This window comes from Bombyx mandarina, chromosome 11, assembly GCF_030267445.1.
Source record: "Bombyx mandarina strain Sakado chromosome 11, ASM3026744v2".
Lineage (NCBI taxonomy): Eukaryota > Metazoa > Arthropoda > Insecta > Lepidoptera > Bombycidae > Bombyx > Bombyx mandarina.
Genome location: NC_143218.1, coordinates 3210347 through 3232078, shown reverse-complemented (window position 1 = coordinate 3232078; position 21732 = coordinate 3210347). Strand labels below are relative to the sequence as shown.

General features: G+C 37.2%; 2 protein-coding genes across 5 annotated transcripts in view; one reads left to right on the top strand and one right to left on the bottom strand.

Annotated features, from left to right (window-relative positions):
• The window catches only part of nvd (cholesterol 7-desaturase nvd), a 167026-nt gene that overhangs the window by 130020 nt on the left and 15274 nt on the right, over positions 1 to 21732 (bottom strand). The gene's annotated exons all lie outside the window — the stretch shown is intronic.
• LOC114251499 (lymphotoxin beta receptor inhibitor) lies at positions 415 to 20755 on the top strand. Of its 4 annotated transcripts, none has more exons than XM_089731423.1 (7): positions 415 to 936; positions 1136 to 1245; positions 2520 to 2561; positions 8676 to 8814; positions 9006 to 9048; positions 9693 to 9841; positions 20518 to 20755. In XM_089731423.1, the coding sequence occupies exons 2-7, from the start codon at positions 1147 to 1149 to the stop codon at positions 20655 to 20657; spliced, it is 612 nt and encodes a 203-aa protein (XP_089587549.1). In that variant the 5' UTR covers positions 415 to 936; positions 1136 to 1146; the 3' UTR covers positions 20658 to 20755. The 4 variants fall into 4 exon arrangements, with proteins under 4 accessions (XP_089587549.1, XP_089587548.1, XP_089587547.1 ...); XM_089731422.1 differs by lacking the exon at positions 20518 to 20755 and adding an exon at positions 16795 to 16979; XM_089731421.1 differs by lacking the exon at positions 20518 to 20755 and adding an exon at positions 12135 to 15678 and having other exon boundaries at positions 8679 to 8814.

Here is a 21732-nt window from a genome sequence, read left to right as displayed (position 1 = left end):
TTCGCTTTACATAATAATATTAATTTCAGCTGTAATCCTGAAATTTGTAACAATACATTTGTAGACAACGTAAAGAACGGGATCCAGCTTGAGACATGAGCGTTTAAATCTAGTTCTATAACACGACGGCTGCCCCGCCATTCAAAACGGAACGTATTACTGCTGTCTGCACACAGTAGAAATAGGTAGGGTGCTGGTACCTGCCCGTGCGGACTCACAAGAGGCCCTCCCACCAGTAATTACGCAACAATAATTTTGCGGATTTGATTTTTATTACACGATGCTATTCCTTCACCGTGGAAGTCAATTGTCAACATTTATTAAGTACGTATTTCATTGCAAAAATTGGTACATTACGATGGGATTCGAACACTGATGCATCGTTACATAGGAATACACCAAACGTCTTGTCCTTTAGGCCACGACGACCTAACTTCCACACATTTTTGCGTCAACTTTCATAAAAAATATGGTGCCCATCTGCGGGGTTCCAATACCGCCACAGTCGCACCGCAGCCGGCATATTATCCATTAGATCACGACGATTTCAAATCATGTCACTACAAATACAGGCTTAGGAGGAAATAATTTTTAAAGAAAACCTTGTAAAAGAACACGGGCGCAGTTTATACAAATTTATGGGATTAATTAATGTTCATATATATTGATGTTTCTACAGTATTCCACTTTTACGTAATTATTATTATAATTTACTTCATAAAAAAAAAGTTGGCCAACATAATGGGAGATCCATATGCCGCTTTATATAAATCCACGTGTCAATTTTTAAAAACGTCAAATTGTAAACAAACGTCAAATGTTCTGACTTGTGACGTGTATGCAAGTGGGAAAACTGGGGATTCTTTTAAAATTCAAAGAGAAGCAATATCTTAAGAACGTTGTATAAAATTATTATCAATAACACGATTCGATAAGGTAATTAGATTCGGTAAACCGTACACGTAACCGAGTTTTTAAGTCTGTACTAATGAATTATTCACACGTTATCATTTGAAAAGCGAATGTTTTTTCCGATTGTGTTCGAAAAAAAAAAAGTTTTTAAAAGTTTCAGAAGATTTTTGTTTTATCGCACGCCCCAGTGGCTCTCAAACTATATTAATTGAGTTTGTTTTAGGCATTGATAAAATGTTGAGAATAATATTTTTTGTGGCGTTTTTGGAGTGTGTTTTAACTCAGCAATATCAGCAGAAAGTGGCACCTGGCGTACCGCCACAGAGCTATCAGGTAAGCGCATTTATTTTAACGCAAAAAGAAGTTAGGAATGTGAAAGTTGGATTGAACATCAAATGAATATAACTGTTCTACCATTGGTAACATAGCCATTGGTAAAAGAGTATGCCCAGTCTCAAGGTAACCACCCCGAGGAGTGCACAATGCTGCTGAGCTATCAGCTGACATTGACAAAACTCAGCAAAACACATACATACATGCATTGCGGCAATTAGTTCTGACCTGAATACACTTATAAAAAGAACTGAATATGCAATTTTTGTGTAAAGATTTTTTTTTAATGTAGTGAGTTACATGTTTTGCATATTTGTGTTATACGTTAAATTTGCCCTAATTAATAGTGCGGAATTTCAAATCATACAATTTTACAAAAATCTAAGTTTGGATGCCATAAAATGATTCACAGTAGAAAACGCAGTAAAATTGTCTGAGTGTTATAGTTTTATTTTATTTTTTATTGCCCTTGTAGACAGCATACGGCCCACCTGATGGTGAGTGGTTACTGTCGCCCATGGACTTCAGCAATGCCAGGGGCAGAGTCAAGCCGCTGCCTACTGCAATCTGTACTACAATCGTCTGATTGTAGTACAGATTGCGTCTGATCTGAATTTACAGCTCCTAGTATGTGTCATTAGCTTTCAGGGGAAGGTACAGCAATCCTGCCTATTTATGTTGCATAATAGACCTGTGTTCAAGCGTGGTATAGCAGTTACAATATACAGCTTAGATTGTAATTTACGCTTCGAGGCTATGTCCTTAGGCCATAGGCCATCACAAAATCACAACACATTGTGATCTGTATAGACTCTGGTAACAACACAGGGAAGATCTTTCCTTTAGAATACTGAGTACTGAGTACCACATAATAGAACCACTAATCAATATATAATTCAATGTAATCTCTATCATTTGAAGTTGATAATAACAAGGCTTATTTTCTTAACAGTTAAGTACAATACATTATTTATAGTATGTTATGCTTTTAAAATATAACTGTTTTCTGAATTCTTGTATGCACTTAACCAAAAAAAGGCAGATTTTTTAATACAACTAGTTATAGGTTTACAACACACCCAGCATTGTGCGGTAATCACAGTCCGTAGATAATATGGACAGCAAGGATTTCATTGTATTCGAACAATTGTCCTAGGCTGTTCATACCAGAAAGTATAACCGTTTTGATGTAGAAAAATGTTGATATCCAACCTTGCATGTTCAACGTCATTACTAATTTCTGTATATATATATTTATTTATTTTTTATTACAGCAATATCAAGCTCCACCTCCTCCGCCACCGCCTCAGCAACAGGTAATGCTTATCAAAGTATATTAAGGTAGAGGGGAAAGAGGTCAGCCGGCAGCGGCTTGGCTTTGCCCCTGGCATTGCTGATGTCCTTAGGCGACGGTAACCACTCACCATCAGTTGGGCTGTATACTCGTCTGCCTACAAGGGCAATAAAAAAAAAGGTCGTCCTAAGAAGACATGGGTGGTGTGTGTGATTGACAATATCAGAGAGAGAGAGAGAGGAGTGAGTGTTGAGCTGACGGCTACTAGAAGAGAATGGAAGAGAAAAATTTGCTGTTCAGACCCCAGCTAGTGGGATAATGTGGAGAAAAAGAAGATTAACCCTTGAGACTTGAGGTGGGCTGTGAGCTCGTCCACCTATCTAAGGATTTAAAAAAAAAAAACTAACTTCTTAACAATCCATGGATTCACCATGTTAGTGTCGGGTCTGTTGTGTTTCAGACAGCAATTTTTGCAAAGAATGCCAATGGTCTGTTGACTAGGTTTTAGGGGACCCTGTCAATGCGTATTATGCTCACCTCCATTCTCCGCCAAATTTAAAAGAACCTACTAGTCTTTTTTTTGGCTAGGTGGGTGGATGAGCTCACGGCCCACCTGGTGTTAACTGGTTACCGGAGTCCATAGACATCTACAATGTAAATGCCGCCACCCACCCTGAGACATTAATTCTAAGTCTCAGTACAGTTACAATGGCTGCCCCACCCTTCAAACCGAAATGCATTACTACTTCACGGCAGAAATAGTACAAGACGTCCTACCACCAGTAAAAAAGTTTGTAGTAAAAGTAGTTCTAGTAAGTTCTCTAAGGTTTTCGTTAGGCATAAGTCATAATCCTATAGGGTTTGGCAATTCCTATAGGTTTGGTTTGGCATTTAGTAGTCGTCGTGGCCTAACGGATAAGACGTCCGGTGCATTCGTGTTGAAGCGATGCACCGGTGTTCGAATCCCGCAGGCGGGTACCAATTTTTCTAATGAAATACGTACTTAACAAATGTTCACGATTGAGTTCCACGGTGAAGGAATAACATCGTGTAATAAAAATGAAACCCGCAAAATTATAATTTGCGTAATTACTGGTGGTAGGACCTCTTGTGAGTCCGCGCGGGTGGGTACCACCACCCTGCCTATTTCTGCCGTGAAGCAGTAATGCGTTTCGGTTTGAAGGGTGGGGCAGCCGTTGTAACTATACTTGAGACCTTAGAACTTGTATCTCAAGGTGGGTGGCGCATTTACGTTGTGGATGTCTATGGGCTCCAGTAACCACTTAACACCAGGTGGGCTGTGAGCTCGTCCACCCATCTAAGCAATAAAAAAAAAAAAAAAAACTTTCCTTGAAACCGGTGTTAAGTGGTTACGGTAAAACATAGACATCGCAGGGTCAATTTCGCCACCTGCATTGAGGCTTGAGGTCCGTGTCGCAATTGTATAGGAAATTATGATATTTGCAGCTTTTTTTGAGCAGCACATCTGCATCGTTCTAGTTGTTCCTCACAAGTTAAGTTAAGTGCATACATATTTCATTGGACAAACGCATACCTGCCCGTAGGCACCTGACACCGGCTCTCGTCCCTCGTCATGAGTACACTGCCCATCTTACCTTTTTAAAGTTTAGGGAAATATATCAAAAATATATCAAATCTCATTTAGGTAGTTGGGAATGAATTTTTCCACACCCACCCCTGTCACATTGAGACAGAATCTAATAGACCTATAAAATTTGACCTCGAAGAATACATCGGCTACTGATAGCTACTATCGAAAAAAAAAAAGAATTGATAAAAAAAAACGATTAAAAAGCTAAAACAAATATTAAGTCATTGATAAGACACCGTGACTGATAAAAGCGAATGATAAATAAATATAGCGCCACGCTCTCACTTAAGCATCGATCAGGATTAGTCATAGACCTATATAGTAGGGACACGAGATATTGTTCTATACGTACAATTGCTTATATAAATAGCACCCATTTTGAAGGCACATACATAAACATATATCTATCTCGTTCTTACTCAGCACTTTAACTCGCAGGAAAACAATATAACAGTATTTCAGTGCGTACATAAAATGAAACATGAATATACGTAAATGTCTCCGTCTCCGTCTAACGAGGCCGAAAATCCGCCATGTTTAGCGCGCCAAATGTCATTGTCACGTCAGTTCGGCCGTCTGTTTTGGGTTGTACATTATTTATTGACTTTGATATCGATTTAATATGATTGCTTATATAAAATTTCATATTTTATCATGCTTAAAACATACAAAAATAATAATTAAAACGTATTTTATAGGATTTCAATAAAGTCGATGCCCCAAAACTATTATATATATATACAGGGTGGCCCATAAGTCCTTTGAAAAGTAAAATTTGAATAAAACGAACAGGGCGCGCGTGAGCGGTGCAGGGGAAGCGGGGGGAGTAACTTCGGTTTCTGGGAATTTAGTCGCGATGGAGCGTTTTACCGGAGCGGACCGTGCGTTTTGTGTGCGCGAGTTTTATAAAAACGACAATTCGGCAACTGTTGCGCGGCGTAAATTTCGAGAACACAAAGGTTTACACAACTTTGACGACACTCCAACTCTTCAAACGATTAAGAACTGGGTTGCTAAGTTCGAGGAGACCGGTTCGACGTTAGATAAACCGCGGTTGGGTCGCCCAAGGACGTCACGTACGGAACAAAACATAGACACAGTGACACAGTCTATTCGCGAAAATCCGACACAGTCAACTCGTAAGCGCGCCAGAGCATTAAACGTATCCAGGACATCGTTACAACGGATTTTGAAGAAAGATTTACATATGCACCCTTACAAAATTCAGTTGGTTCAAGAATTAAAGGAAACTGACGGTATTCAAAGACAAAATTATGCGAATGAAATGTTGAATCGGTTTACTTCCTTCAATAACATAATGTTCTCTGACGAGGCTCATTTCTATCTTAACGGGCATGTTAGTAAACAAAATTGCCGCTATTGGAGCCCCATCAATCCAAAACTTAAGCATCAGAAGCCCTTACATAGTCCGAAAGTGACTGTTTGGGCCGCTATGTCAGCCCATGGTATCCTAGGGCCTTCCTTCTTTGAGGATGGCAGATGGCGCGCAGTTACTGTTACGTCGGAGCGATATGTGGCTATGATCGAAGAGTTTTTCATACCAGAATTGCAAAACTTTTCAGGCTTTAATGCCAGGACGTGGTTTCAACAGGATGGGGCCACTTCTCACACCTCTAACACTGCTATGCCCGTTATCCGTCAACTTTTTCCTGGCAAAGTTATCTCTAAGAGAGGAGACATTTCCTGGCCTCCACGTAGTCCAGATCTGACCCCGATGGATTTTTTTTTGTGGGGCTACCTTAAGGCTAAAGTATACGACACAAACCCGCGGTCAATTGAGGCCCTAAAAGAAAACATCCGCAGAGAAATGACAAGCATTTCAGCAGTGACGTGTCGCGCAGTCATCGACAATTTTAGACGTCGTTTGCAAGAGTGCCGTGATCGCAACGGATTACATTTAGGAGATGTTATTTTCAAAAAATAATTCCCGTTTTTTAAGCTTTTTATGTAAATAAAAATTTAATTCATAATGTAATTAGTTTTATTTTAATAAATTTTTTTTCATATCAAAGGACTTATGGGCCACCCTGTATTTAAATTCATTACGGAGCCCTCATCCGAAAAATCGGGCACCATTTTTCGGTCGGAATCTATTGATCATGACACTAATCATAAATACCTCTTTAAAATATGTCATCAAAACATATTTAGACATTCTGTTTAGATATTTCGGGAAAAAGGCTACCGACAAAATCTCTTCGGAACTATTTAAATAAAATAGTTTTATTCCACAGTGAGTAAAACACTATTGTAAATTCGTTAAATATTTAATAATTAAGTGATTTTAGAGAGGAAGTCACAAGGAATGACGTTTGTAATTTTATTAACGAATAAATGTTCTGTAGATGTTTTTTTTTTATCAGGCGGTCCCTTGATAAGTTTAAAATTTGAATCACTCTCAAGTGAGAGTGATTCAAATGGTGCGGCGTACCTTCCTTGAGGTGCGCTGCGGTAGTGTGTTACGGACTTTAGAGTCAGCAAAACAATTAAAATAGATTGTAATAGTCTAAGAAAAACACGTACTCAAAATACAGAAATACAGAAAAACATTCAGCATGCTAGAAATGGGCAGATGGCACTGTACTACGCCATATCTTTATGTTTTGCGGCAAACGACAACTTTATAAAATCAGTGTAGCAAATTTTAAAAGTCGTCATATCGTTTACTTGGCAAATTTGAAGCACGAACTCGTCTTAGATTTCACATAATATCTAAATCAAATCATCTTTGCACATAACAATATACTTACTTCCTATTAAAGTATAAATTCTACAAATACATTCACTCAACAATATTTAAAATAAAATGAGCCAAGAACGTTTATCGATAAAACCTACTAACATTAAAATCTTCTGGGCAGCACTAAAACCGCCATATTTTGTGGCCAGATGACGTCACAGTGGCACGAATTTTTTGTTGACGTTTCATTTCCATAGGTTTCCTACTTCAGTGGGATTAGTGGGTTCGATTAGAAGACCCTTAGCGATGAGACAGTGCAGGATTCAAATCTTGGACGCCAATAATACATGAACACGAACGACCTAAATATTAACTCTACTACCCTCAAACTTTTATTATGAAAGTTTGAGGGTAGTTAGTACAGTATTCAAACGACGACGAATAACATCAGAGCTATCCGCGCAACCGGAAACTGAAGTATTCGTAACGCCCGAAATAATATAATGGCAGCAATAAACGAGAGATTAAACAGTAAAAGTACATAATTTTAATTATATCTTGAGTCTCGCGAGAATCGAAGTAAACACCGAATAACATCGTAATGAAAATGTTTTATGATGAAGAGTTAAACGAGCGAACTAACCCATAGACAAAGGCCACCGAGTTTCTCTTCTCAGTGGGTCGCGATTTCGATCTGGTGGTAGATTTTGCGAAGCACTACTCTTGCTAGGGCTAGTGTTAGCAACACCATGCATTCCGTTGAGTCTCACATACCCCGCGCGCCCCTTTTGCGCGGGGACCTCGTAGGAGGTTCGGCCCTCTACCCGAAAAAAAAAAAAAGGGCTAGTGTTAGCAACACTCCGGTTTGAGCCCTGTGAGCTCACCTACACGTTAGGGTGAAACTGAAATAGCCTCTCAGGGCTATCAGCATAGGTAGGAAAAAAAGGCAAAAAATATAAATACATAGAACAGATTGCAAAACTCTCTTGGGTTGAGCCCGTGAGCCAATCTACCCGCGCGTAGCTGGAATAGCATCCTAGGCAACGAATAGGTAGTCAGGATTATCGCACGTGCACACATCTGCCCGCGCTGGGGCGCAGTCTCTATGCCCTGGCTTCACCTCTCAATGCAACGGCAGAGATTGTCACCTTTGTTATCGTTATCGTCCACAAAAAGACGACTGACATCGGACGCCCGGCAGACGGGAAAATTCAATGTTGAGGCTAGATTTTGTAATTAACGTAAACCCATTAAGATTTATTAGAAAAGACTGTTAAAAACATATACGAAGTGTGTATACCAGCAATTAGTACGTGAAGTAAACTAGGAAAAATGTATGTTCTGTAAACTGCACACACAAAGAAACAATCGAAGTGTCTGATATGGACGCACACGCAAGAAAGTCTAGGATGGAGGGTAGGAGATGCGTGATCCATGAGAGAGCGTCATGCCGTTTGCCGTCACGGCACACAATTTTAGTGTCAAGACACGGCAATAGGTGTTTTACATGAAATTTAAATTTAAGTTTCAAAATATAATTCATCTTAGTATAGTTTCACTGAATCACTATAAAATATGTAATGAGGAACAGGTAGACCTAAGAAGAAATAGAGGGATTGCGTTGTAAGAGGGGAGTGTGCGAAGATATGGTATATGATAGAGGAGTATGGAAGGAAAAAACATGTTGCGCCGACCCCAGGTGACTGGGAGAAGGACAGGAGAATGATGACTACTATATCTAATGTTTTCATGTAAAGCAAGAGATGCAAAGTTGCCAGTTCAATCGTATTACCTTTAGCTCGTTATTCGATTTGATATTCCAGCAGCAACCACCTCAGCAGCAACAATACCAACCGCCCCCACCACAACAACAACAATACCAGCCTCCACCTCAACAGCAATATCAGCAGGTGCCCGTCCAACCCGTCCAAGTACAGCAAGCAGGACATACCCACCATGGAGGTCAGTCTTTTGCAGCTCTGTACTGATTCCGAGCTCTTCTCGTACACAAACAGACACAGATCCGACCTACATTCAGCCGAGTCCTATACTACACTACCACAGACACAGTTCTCTTCAACTTTGTACTAACTCCAAGATCTTCTTTGTACTAACTCCAGTATCTAGTCACTTAAGTATATATTTCATTTCAGATCCTCAACTATTGAACCCTGCTAATATTGCACAAGAAAGAGAGTAAGCTATTTAAATTTTCTAAAACTCGGTCGTGTAAGAGCTTTTGATCGTTATCTCGTGTGCCTTATACAGTTTTCGGGCGGGCGACTGAAGTCTACCCACGAAATCTCGCACCAAAAGTATATGGGACTGCCATAGACACTTACTCAACGACATCTCTACCCTCTAGTTCAGAAGTTTAATCCCCGCCCAAGACTTACCTTTTGCAACTGACATAAGTTCTTGTCAAATTTAATCTTGTCCAAACCTACCTCGACGTGTAACACAGAGGTATACTCAAATCGGTTTAGCTATGGAAGTTCCGATAGGTCACCAGTGTGGGATTTACAACCAAGGGAAGATCTTCCACCGAGCGAGTGATATTGCTCAGTAGGCCGACGACTTAAATATTGTTCGGACCTTGTATCAAGCTTAGCAAGCTTATCTTGAAAATGTAAGCGAAATTCAGGCATCTGTCAAATATCTTGTGTTGTATGATGCTTACCCGCGACTGAGTTATTTATCTTTATTAGCGACGCATAAACAAACAAGAACCATCTTAATCTCTAGAAAGATTTGGAAATCGATGATTTCGATAGATCAAGTTAAAAAAGAAAGAAGGAAGCTTCAGTACACTAAACCATAGACAATAACTTACCTTCCAGTCACATCCAAGAGCACATGGACGTTCCCATAGACACGTCGAAGATGTCCGACCAGGAATTACAGTTTCACTACTTCAAAATGCACGACGCGGACAACAACAACAAGTTAGACGGCTGCGAACTGATAAAATCTCTCATACATTGGCACGGTGAGTATATTGAGGAGTCTGGCGGGCGCTTCCGTTAAGTAGTTTAACGGTAATGACGGATTTGCAAGTCTAAGGACCTATTAGTGAAAGCTTCGTATTTACATTTTTAATAGGACATCGTTCAGTTGAAACGCGATGTCTGATGATGAAGCGCCTTAAGCAAACAGGGCGCTATATTAAATAAATCAAGATATATGCGACCGAAATCTGCGATTAGGATATTGATTGAGTTAAGTTTAGAGATATGGTCGCCTTTTGCGTTTAGTATAATTAGTTTTGAAGGGGATAAGAAGGATATAGAAAATTCCGGGTTTCGTCACTACACTAAGTATGTCACTCGCGTATTCTCAGCGAGTAATCATCACGGGCTCTTGGCATCTCGACAGCAGAAACCCGGTATTATTCAAACGAATCGATGATACTCAGAGGCCGGTATTGAATGACCTCTCTTCGCATTAACTGGGCTTTCAATGTCATGATCACATGCGGTTCTTTATGTTGTGGTAATGTTTGGTATTTTCGTTTTGGGTTAATGTCTTGTGTTCGTCTGTTTCGTTATGTCATATTGAGGGGTGAAAATTTATTTTGTTTGAGCGACATTTCGCGTAATTCGAGACATTTATCTTTTTATATATATTTTTTATTGCTTAGATGGGTGGACGAGCTCACAGCCCACTTGGTGTTAAGTGGTTACTGTAGCCCATAGACATCTACAACGTAAATGCCGCCACCCACCTTGAGATATGAGTTCTAAGGTCTCAGTATAGTTACAACGGCTGCCCCACCCTTCAAACCTAAACGCATTACTGCTTCACGGCAGAAATAGGCGGGGTGGTGGTACCTACCCGTGCAGACTCACAAGAGGTCCTACCACCAGTAATCTCCACCAGTATCTTTGTAATTAATGGTCCGTTTTATTTGGTATCAGCATCAACGGTTCGATGTTTTTAATTGAACTTCAATTAAGTTTACTGGAGTCCATGCAAATAGCTGAGTATGATTTTTTGTAATGATTTCTTTTTCAAATTTCAAACTTTAAATAGCTCATCTGTAAAGCTGCAAGAATTTCGCTCAAACCAAATATCCTTTCACCTCTCGATATTGCAAAATTGCATTTTACATTCACACGACATTGGGTTCTATATATTTCGGAGGCAACATTGTTTGTAACAACGACTTGATACAGAGCTAAGTCAGTTAAAGTCAGTTATACAGTATAGCTAATTCGTACAAAAAACTGATATTTTAAGTGTTCAAACAGCATTGTGTTTCCAAAACTTTTCTTTTCGAGATCACAGAAGAAGGTCCCACAAAACGTCCAATTATCACTTGTACATAGAACTATGAAAATTATTGTGTTTGTGCACAGTTGTAATAATTTAAAATCTAAACGTAATTTACTTCAAAAGAGATAATAAAAAAAAAAAATTTGAGAAAATTTGGGAAAATGAAAAAAAAAAATGTTAAGTAGCCTATTTATAACGTATTATTAGCATCGTGAAATAAATTATTGTGTCCAATTAGAAAGAATATCGTGGCCACATTTAGTGTTGTTGGATCGATCGAATTCGTTCTAAGGCCGAATAATAACTACATTATACATATTTGCAATTTAATATAGGAGCCTTATTTTCAAACGATGCGTGCTAGCACGACGGCAGTTCGAAACAGACTGAGGAATACAAAGCGAACCTACAAACGGATACCGAACATTTATCAACTACCCTCATTTTTTTAAATTAATATAACCGAATACGACAGTAACAATGTAACAGTTTTAGTTCAGTAATCTAGCTCGCGTAAATAATGATTGAAGATATCAAAGTAATTAGAACAGTACATACGATTGTAATTAAAACACGACCTGCCATCGGTAAATTCGAATGTACCATTCTAACACTCAATACTCGATAAAAAAAATGGCGTGCATGCAACTTTGTGCACGTGAAAGAAGTGAAACTTCTTTTGCGATGTGTAGTGTCGTGGTTTTCTTCATTTTTCATTCTTAAATCAAATTTCTCTTGTGATAAGGAATGCTGTGTATAATAGAAACGACCTAGCTCGTTTTGTCCTCTCCCTCTCCACGGTCGAGTGGTTCGCGAGACGCTCTGTCTATTCTCACTCTTGCTCTTCCTAAATTGTATCTTTTCTCTCTAGCCGTAACGAATCGCTAGCTAAATTCAACGTGCTTAAAGAAGTTTCACTTCGAAAAGTAGCCGCCGATGCATTAAAAACTTCCAACTCAATAGTTTAATGAGAGATAGTTTCAAAAGACATGTACCCCCGTGTTCAGAACAAGGACACAAACAGGAGAATCCGCCCAGCGAGGCTCCGGTTGGCGAGAAGATCTTCAACGAGGACGAGCTGGTTAATCTCATCGATCCGATCCTGAACATGGACGACCACAACAGAGACGGTTACATCGACTATCCGGAATTCGTTAGAGCGCAACAGAAGAGCCAAAAACAGAACTGAGAGGAGCGGCGGCGCGTGCAAAGGAGATTGCGAAACTATACAGTATTCGACCGTTAGATCTTACGACTTCCAGACCGCCATTTTGTTGATGTCCGGCAACCATTCCCCTCGTGACGTCACCGTTGATGTACATTGACGGTTTTAGCGCGTAACGAAACTCGAAATTGCACTCGGTTACAAATGAAGGTAGTTTGAAATAAATTTAAATGTATCGATGCAATAGAACAGATACCTTAGTGGCGTCACGCATTGCATTAATGCATTACTCGACCGGCTTAGTGGGTTGTCGAAGCCTGATTCGTAATTCCGCATCCAACCTATGTGCTTAAACAGCGTCTCTAGCGGCAAACGCTCCAACTCCATACACAAGTTGAGTTAACTTTTACGCTATAGAGAACGTTAAAAAACTCGCATTAAGGACACTGATAAAGATAAAGAAGCCTTTATTAATAATCTTAATTCGTATTCAGGTACATTCTGTTAGTGTAAACGTTTGACATCGGCATAGATTGTTTTGCTTTCGCATAGACCTCCCCCAAATTCTGCCATAAGTCCCGATCGTCGCATTTCCTCATCCACTTAAGAGTCTGATACGGTGTTTATGTCGTCCATCCAACCTGACGTGGTATTAATTTTTTTATTGCCCTTGTAGGCAGACGAGCATAATACCCACCGAATGGTGAGTGGTTACCGTCGCCCATAGACTTCAGCAATACCAGGGGCAGAGCCAAGCCGCTGCCTACAGTACCGTTGTTTCTTACTCGTCTTATTAGTCGATTCGCAAGGAGTCTTCGATGAAATCGTAAGCAGTTCTTTAATATCGATAAATTAATTAATAAAAAGAAATCGATATTCCATTGTAGAACTAGGGATAAATACGTGATTGATTGATGTTCCGGGAAGCCGCATTCGATAGCGAATCGCGATCGCCGGGCGTTGACCTCGCGCGTTAACCGAATCTTCTTTGTGTTACATTGCGTGCGATACTAATGTAACGAAGAAATCTGTATTTTTGATCTTTTGAAATAATTCCAGGACGTTGCTTACAAGTCAAGTTTCGCATCTTCAAAGATTGCCATTTGTTTTTTTTTATGTGACTAAAAGGACGGATTGTATACCTAGATAAAAAAAAATTGTTAAAATATATTTTATAATGAAAAGAAACGAAAGTTTTATATATTTCTGTATATATCTGAAGATAATAACTAGTAATGATTATCATACGTGAAACGATTGAAAATAAATATCGTTAGCGTAATTATATTATTGTATTAGAATTTACAACATTACTTTTTAATTAAGTTAAAGATACAAAACAAAAACAAAAAAAGAACGCCATTGTCAATTCAATCAAAAATCGTCGCAGGTTAGCGAGTCAAAACATAAATCAAATTTTTCTGGTATATTATTAATCTTCCATTTTTAACCTTATGACTGCCGTGTAGGTCACTACTGCCCTACGCGGCGCACTGAAGCAGGTATGTCGTATCTATATATTAATACGTGAAGCAAAAACTTTATACCCCTTTCTACGAAAATTGCGCAGACGGAGGAGTATGAAATTACTCACACTTATAGAGAATATAGAGAAGGAGTGCAAAATGCATTTTCTTTTTAAAAATTATGCATTGATTATACAATAAATCAATAAAAAGAACATTACTCACACTACCGTGTATTTGACAAACACACCCCCATTTATATACTCTTTGTTTATTGTCAAACTTTTCCTTTATTGCTATGGTCAAATTAAGAATAGGTTAATATTGTTTATTTGTAATATTATTTGTCTATAGTGTAGTCTTGGGCGAAATTTGTGATTATAGAAGTATAATCAATAGCCTTTGACAACAGAACCATAGTAATATTCAAACTTATAATTTCAATTACATAATTAGGGACCACTAGTTCTGTTAATAAGGCACCGGAACATTTAGTAGACTCTTGGAAATACGAATCCGAACGATACTGAGAATGAATCTATTTTTAAGAGACCTAAATGACTAAAGCGTACATTAATAAACAAAAGAAGGCAAATTTAGGCAATCCAGGCGCCTTAGTAATAGAAATTGACGTAATTCAGTGCGCCGCGTAGGGCACCGGTGACCTACACAAGTGCTAATGTCATTATGGAATAACGTAATGACTAATAAAAACACGCTAAACTAAAAAACCGTAAAAATTAGTTTAAATTATTTCGTCTTTAAGTTTGTCCAGTCAATATATGCTCGTAACTCTAGAAAAATCTTTCGAATAACAGTGTTGGGCATTAATCAATTAATATTTTAATCATCGTAGTAATTGATTGTAAAATTAATTGCGATTAATTTAATTAATCACAATTAATGTAATTGCAATTAATCCGTTAGTTGCATATTGCAATTAATCCGTTAGTTGCATATTGCAATTAATTTGACAAATAATAATGTCTGTCTGGAACGCGACGCGATCTCTGTTCTGGTTGTAAAATTGTGAAACTTGAATTATTAATATCAAAGAAACGCGTTTTATGTTTTTTAACCAACCAAATGATCTTGATTCAAATTATTTACACACATTTATGTACATTATATAAGCGTGCTCAAAAACATTTACAATTTTATTATAATGATAGTTAATAAAAAAGAATGGATACCTATTATATTTCAAAATTACGTTTTTTAGTATTAAAACTGTCAAGTCAAAATACATACTCGAATATTCTTTTATTTTTTTCTACATTTTTTTCTCTTCTTTTATTTTTAATTATCTATATTGACTATATACTTTGTTCTAATACTCTCGAATTGAATCTAGTTACAACTGTCTTCTAGAATTTTCTCACGAGATCTCTATGCACCATTCTAAAAGTAAGTCATTGCTTTAGTACTGGAAGTATAATGTTTCAAATTGTCTTATTGTTACGGATGTTCCATAGGGTCATCGGTAATGCGACTTCCGCTAACATGATTGTTTAATGTTTTATTTGATATTTAATATCAAAATAACCGATTGCTTTTTTTGTTATTTAAAATAGATTCTAATGAATATTCAATATCGCCAGTTGAATTCAATAATGACATGTTTGACAGTAGATAGCTGTCATTTGTAAAATGATGTATATGTAAAAACTAAAATATGGCACTGAGTGATTATTGCATTCAGCCAAAAGTAGTGTTAATTCTCTCTCTCTCTCTTCTCGCTATTTGTTCGTCTGTTGATTTCAATTGGTATATTTCTATAAAAGTAAATGAGATTAAAACCTAAGTTCAAACGGAAATCCTTATATCTTCCCATTTTGTATTAAAAAAAAACTTTATTGTAATGTGACTGCACTGATAGTTGTGAAAATATTGTTGTATCAATAAAATGTCTATACGTTATTTTAGTTTTAATTCCTGGTTTTCTGTTGAAGATGAATACGTACTTACGGTGATCAGTTTAAGGTTTCATTTTGCTTGAGTGATTCATTCATTATTTATCATCGTGTCTCATTCATCTGGCTACATGGGACGCAAAAATCATGCGAGGGGTGTAAGGCTATTTGGTTTAAGAGACATTTTTGCAACTACAGGAGAGCCATTTAAAGTTTAAAATTAGGAAAAAATATGACAAAAAAAATCCTTCAGCATTTGAATGGGGTAAAATTAATTGAAAATCAATTAAAAACATCGAACGGTTGATGCTGATACCAAATAAAACGGACCTTTAATTGCAAGGATAAATGTCGCGTGTTAAGCGGAATGTCGCTTAAACCGCATAGCCTTCGACCCCTCGATATAATCATTAAGTGACCGACCCGATGGTGCACTAGTTAGCGGCCCAGGGTCACGGGTTCGATTCCCACATCCGGCAAACATTCAACAACAACAACATATTTAAACGTATATAAATATGTTTATCATTCTCCGGTACCCATAACACGGAATCAATCCTAATTTCGATTCCGATGTCAGTGCGTGATTTGTTCCCAATTATTAATAACGAGGAAAAGCTTCGTCGAAAAGCTTTATTGGTGGCGGAAAGGTAATTATGTTTATGGTCTAGTCTCGGACGGTGACGGTGGAAATATTTATTGAAATTGATAACATGAATAACACGAAAATTATATGACTTTTTGTGTCCCTCCAAAGTTACCGAAGCGAAGTAACTGGTGGTTTTGTGAATGTAAAGCACGCCCTACATGAGTCTAGGGTGAGTACAGCGTTTATTTATTTATTTATAGTACTTTTAATATAAGTTAAAATTAGTTAAAGTTGTAGTAGCGTCATCTATCGTCAAGGAGAGTGACTTTTGAATTTTATTGATAACAGCGACATCTGTTGTCGAGGCAGAGCAGTTTTATTTGGCAGTGTTCAATCAGTTTGAGTGCGCTCTTAAGTTTTAGTAAAAAAGAACTGTCTGCTGAATTGAGAGAGTTTGTAGGCTCTTTTATGTGACAAATCGCTCTCACGTAATAAGAATTTGATGTTATTGTCTTAAATTTTTCACGTTTTTAGGTCAAGTCGATAAAAACCACAGTGTGTACACAGATGATCAACTGGAAGCGGTTTTGGAGCAAGCCCACAAACATACAGACCTGAACAACGACGGATATGTTGATTATTCAGAATATAGATTTAATGACTACAAGGCGAAAAAGGCGCGGCAAAGTATCGAAAAGGCCTAAAGTTTGACATATTACACTTCACTTAACTTCAGCTGTCAAAATTTTCACATGTCACATGATACAATTATGTCATCTAAATAATTTGTACAAAGTTTTATCGAAATTTTAAAGTGCGTTGCTAAGTTAGAAGCGACAATAAAATTGTATTAAAACCGTATAAATACATATTAAAAAAATATCCTATAAATACAAAGTAATTAAAAAATAAATAAAATAGTGAAATTTATTTTGACACAATAATAACTGACGAACCTCAAAAGACCATTGGCCCACAGACTACAGACCGACTTCAGTTGAAGACATCCAAATATTTAAGATATGAAGGATAGAGGTAAGGAGTATCAACTGTGTATATGAAAAGTGTCCATGGAAATATATTAAATTAGGGTGGCGCCACATTCGCATCAGGGTAAATTTTAAAGGAAGCGCCAACTAATAATAGAATAGATTTGATAGATGCTTTTTCATAAAATTAAATGTTAATAGATCAATTAACGTACCATTCACAGTTTACGAAATAAAATCACTCTAGGTGTGAATGTTTTCTTGTAATAATTCTTTAACGTTATATTTATTGGATTATTTTGTACAACACAATTTCTAAAAAATTTCAATATTTTTTTTATTGCTTAGTTGGGTGGACGAGCTCACAGCCCACCTGGTGTTAAGTGGTTACTGGAGCCCATAGACATCTACAATGTAAATGCGCTATCCACCTTGAGATATAAGTTCTAAGCTCTCAGTATAGATACAACGGCTACCCCACCCTTCAGACCGAAACGCATTACTGCTTCACGGCAGAAATAGGCGGGGTGGTGGTACCTACCCGTGCGGACTCACAAGAGGTCCTACCACCAGTGAAAAAATAACTTTAGTTGAAATGGCATTAATTACTTTAACTCGACATACTTAAGTTCATCTACAATTGCTACATTTATACCTTTTGTCTACGCCAGCGCGATTGTAAAAGATTTTTGAACTGTTATTTGTTGCATACAGCTCTAGGCTTAGTGCGAGTTTTTTAACGTGCTCGATAGCGTACGAGTTAGCCCAATTTTGTATGCAGTTGGAACAGCGCCCCTAACGGCAAACGTAGGCAAACGATCCCATTCCATAGAAATATGAGCTAACTTACGCTATCGGGAACGTTAAAAAACTCGCACTAAGCACACTGAACACTTTTTCAACTTTTCTCCCATTCGAGACGATTCTCCTAACTTCTAACCTCCATAATTTAAGAGTAATGCCTCACGTAAATTTCTTAATCACTGTTTTGAAAAAAAAATACAAGAAATGTCCACAACAGAAGGAACAATACACCTTTGTAATAAAATCTTCATTAAGCTTGGGTTTTGTTTCATTTTTTTTTTTTCACTAAACCTTCTGTAACGGTAAGTAACTATAGTCTCCGTCATGAGAAGATATAAATTTTGTAAATAAAGAACTGAGTTACGTTATTACGTAGCGACAAATCAAACGACAAAAAATAATCCCAAATTCAATAAACTTACAATAGGTTAGATACGTGTGATATTAAACTAACGAGAAATTCACTCAGTCAATTTATATTAGCGTTTTCGTCTAGGTTCGCTGTACTCGAGCGCCTCTGATTCATAAAACTATGAAGGGTAGAGGTAAGAAGAACCGTCGCATATGGGAGAAACTTGAAAAACAGTCCCACTTTCAGCACTAATCAACAGTTCAAAAATCCTCCAGAATGGCGCTGGCATAGGCACAGGATATGATATGGATTGAGCAGTTGTTAACTGATTGAAATATGCTGAGTTAGGAAATTTAATATATTTAATGACTAGAGTAGTTAGTGACAGTGTAATATACAAGACCTCACATGTTTACGTAGTCCAAACTAATTTCGTCAATATAAATTATAGCTGTGGTAAAACGTGGAGACATCGATTGCATTTTCTTATCAGCTTTAAATAAGATACTTTTTGTGATTTTGTAGTCCTTACAGTTTTTTCGTTCTTTTTTATTTCTCAATCTTATTCTAATAGCTATCAGCGCCTTTTTTTAAATTTACCCGGTTGCTACTGTAGCGCCACCCTTATTTAGCAAATTTTAACGGACACTTTTTCACAACAGAGACGGTTCTCCTTATCTCTACCCTCCATACATAAAACAAACATTTGAGCCTCCATTTCGAATTTTGTCAATCTTGTTCCGAATGTATCTTTTATTCGTGTTCGTTCGGCGATTACGTTAACATAATTATTTATTATATAATTATATGAAGATAAAAGTGTGCGTCTCGGGTCTCCCAACAAAAGTGATAACTTAAACTAACCTAAGTTGAACTATTTAATATTGAAATTGTTTAACTTGAGACAGAGCTTAGGTTATTATTTAAATTTTATGTATATTAACGTGGTAATGTAAGGAAAATTGTAACGTAAATTGAAAAAGATATATAAATAGTTAGGAGTCACATACGTTTTCAGTGCCGCCGCCGTGAGCGCGAGAGAAAGAGACGCCAGATATATTGGCGCCGCAACGCGTCATGTAACGAAGCGGTTTACCCTCCCTTATGAAGTTATCACTTCAAAAATCATATAAAAATGTTTTTCATTTTAAATTCGATCCCAAAAGCTGTGAAACCCAGAACGTGTGTTTAGAAAACTTACAGCTTCTCGCGACGGCGACTATAGATTTGGTTTTTTCGTTTGGGATTTCTGTTGGTACGTGTGATATTATTATACGTTCCTTGTGCCAAAATCACAATACACTATAAGCGTAAGTACTGTCATAGCCTTAATGAATTCATGTTTGAGTTATAGCGTTGTCCAGAGGTCGTTGAATCCGCGCATCGGTCGAGTTTGGACGCATTCCATTGCGTGGGATGCTGGTCTGTAGCAATGGCGTTCGTAGGCAGACTAGCATACGACCAACCGATCGGCGAGTGGTCGTGTCGCTCATTGACATCAACAAAGCCAGACCGACAACCGAGTTTACTGCTAAATGAGGTGGTTAGCTCAAAAGTGGCCTAACACACAATTTATCATATAGGTATTATGTACATATATTACAATTAAGCTAAACTGGCCTACTCTTAGTTTCACCCGTAGACAACAGATGGCTTATTAAACATTATTTTGGCGCATATAGTGAGTTTAGGGCACTTTTGCGATGACGGCCTCAAAGAAAGAAACCTTGGAATCGAATTGTTTTTAGTATGATCGTGTCCAATATTGCTGAAGCTACAGGCTGTGTCCTGGCTAATTTCTATATTTATTTAGTCTTATTACCTACTACTTACTTACTTACTACATCATTAGGGCTGCCAATTTCTGCTGTGAAGTAGTAAGTAAGTAAGTCTGTTTCGGTTTAAAGGGCGAGGCAGCCGTTGTAACTATACCTTAGAACTCATATCTCAAGGTAGGCGGCAGCATTTACATTATTGATGTCTATGGACCACAGAAAATAAGCTAAAAATAATAATACACGTAACCTTAATTTTTTTTTTCTCTAGGCTGTCCTATTTGATGTGTCAATTAAGTTTTATAGCATAAATAAAACGTGTTTGATAATTTTCTAGAACGTCCCGATTCTGATGTCCACGTGGTGTTGTATAAGGACGAAGATTTATCGGAGATCGTGGAGGGAGCGCTGAAACAAGCCGATATGAACAATGACGGTTATATAGAATATGCGGAATTTAGAACTGTTGCCATGTAGGGCGTTTCCTTGACGATAGATGGCGTTGTTTGTAATTTTTCATAATTTCCTTAAAAGACGTAAATAATATTTAACACTACTGTATTTATTAAACACTCCAGTATGATATTAAGTATTTAACTGCCAAGATTTTTACGATTTTTTTTTGTTCGTTTTGAATTGATTTTGGATTAGTCATGTGTTAGTTATATCCAGTGGACGCTAGATGGCGCAGTGATTAGATTTTAGGGTTGGGAAAACAATTTGCGCCAACGAATTTTTTTTAAGCTGCGCGAAATAATTTCTGTTTCCGTCTGTAATTCTGAAGCACCTTGTCAGGTTATTAAATTAAATCAATTGATCTAGTCACGTTGTGGATTTTTTACTGAATAAAACATAATTTAAAAATCATATAAAAACTGTCTTTTATTATTTCTGAAAATACCTAAACTAAAAAAAATATAATATCGAGGGGTGAAAGGTTATTTGGTTTAAGCGACATTTTTCTTTGTAATTAAAACTCCGTTTTATTTGGTATCAGCATCAACAGTTCGATACTTTTAATTGAGCTTTAATTAAGTTTACTCCATTCAAATAGCTGAAGAAGTTTTTTTGTTATTATGATATTATTTCCAAATTTTAAACTTTAAATGTCTCTCCAGTAAAATTGCAAAAATGTCACTTAAGCCAAACATCGTTGATCTATATTAAAAAAAAACAAAAAACAAAACAAGGTACATCATAACTGCCCACATCACACTACTCACACGAATGTCATTTAAAAACGAATTTGAACTTCTATCTAAACACTAATTAATGTGATTAGTGCGAATTTTTTATGTTCTCGATAGCGGTAAAATGGGGCGATTAGGGATTGACAGGCGAATCGGGAAAAAACCGGGAAAATCTTTCGACGCTCAATATAAGTTATAAATTCGTTGCAAAATCTTCCATTTTTTGTAGTTTAATAGTAGAATGTTGAAAGTTCACAAAACAACTCTGAATATGCATAATAATAACTGCTAACTTATAAAAAATCGCGTTTCAAATTAACTTCCTGTGGTGGTAATTATTTTAGTGCTAGAAACTTTGCTCT

Coding starts and splice junctions, on each gene's coding strand:
- LOC114251499 (XM_028185783.2), top strand. CDS start 1,147: ATGTTGAGAATAATATTTTTTGTGGCGTTTTTGGAGTGTGTTTTAACT. Junction 1,246..2,519: donor TACCGCCACAGAGCTATCAG/GTAAGCGCATTT, acceptor TTTTTATTACAG/CAATATCAAGCTCCACCTCC. Junction 9,842..12,134: donor ATCTCTCATACATTGGCACG/GTGAGTATATTG, acceptor CCCCGTGTTCAG/AACAAGGACACAAACAGGAG.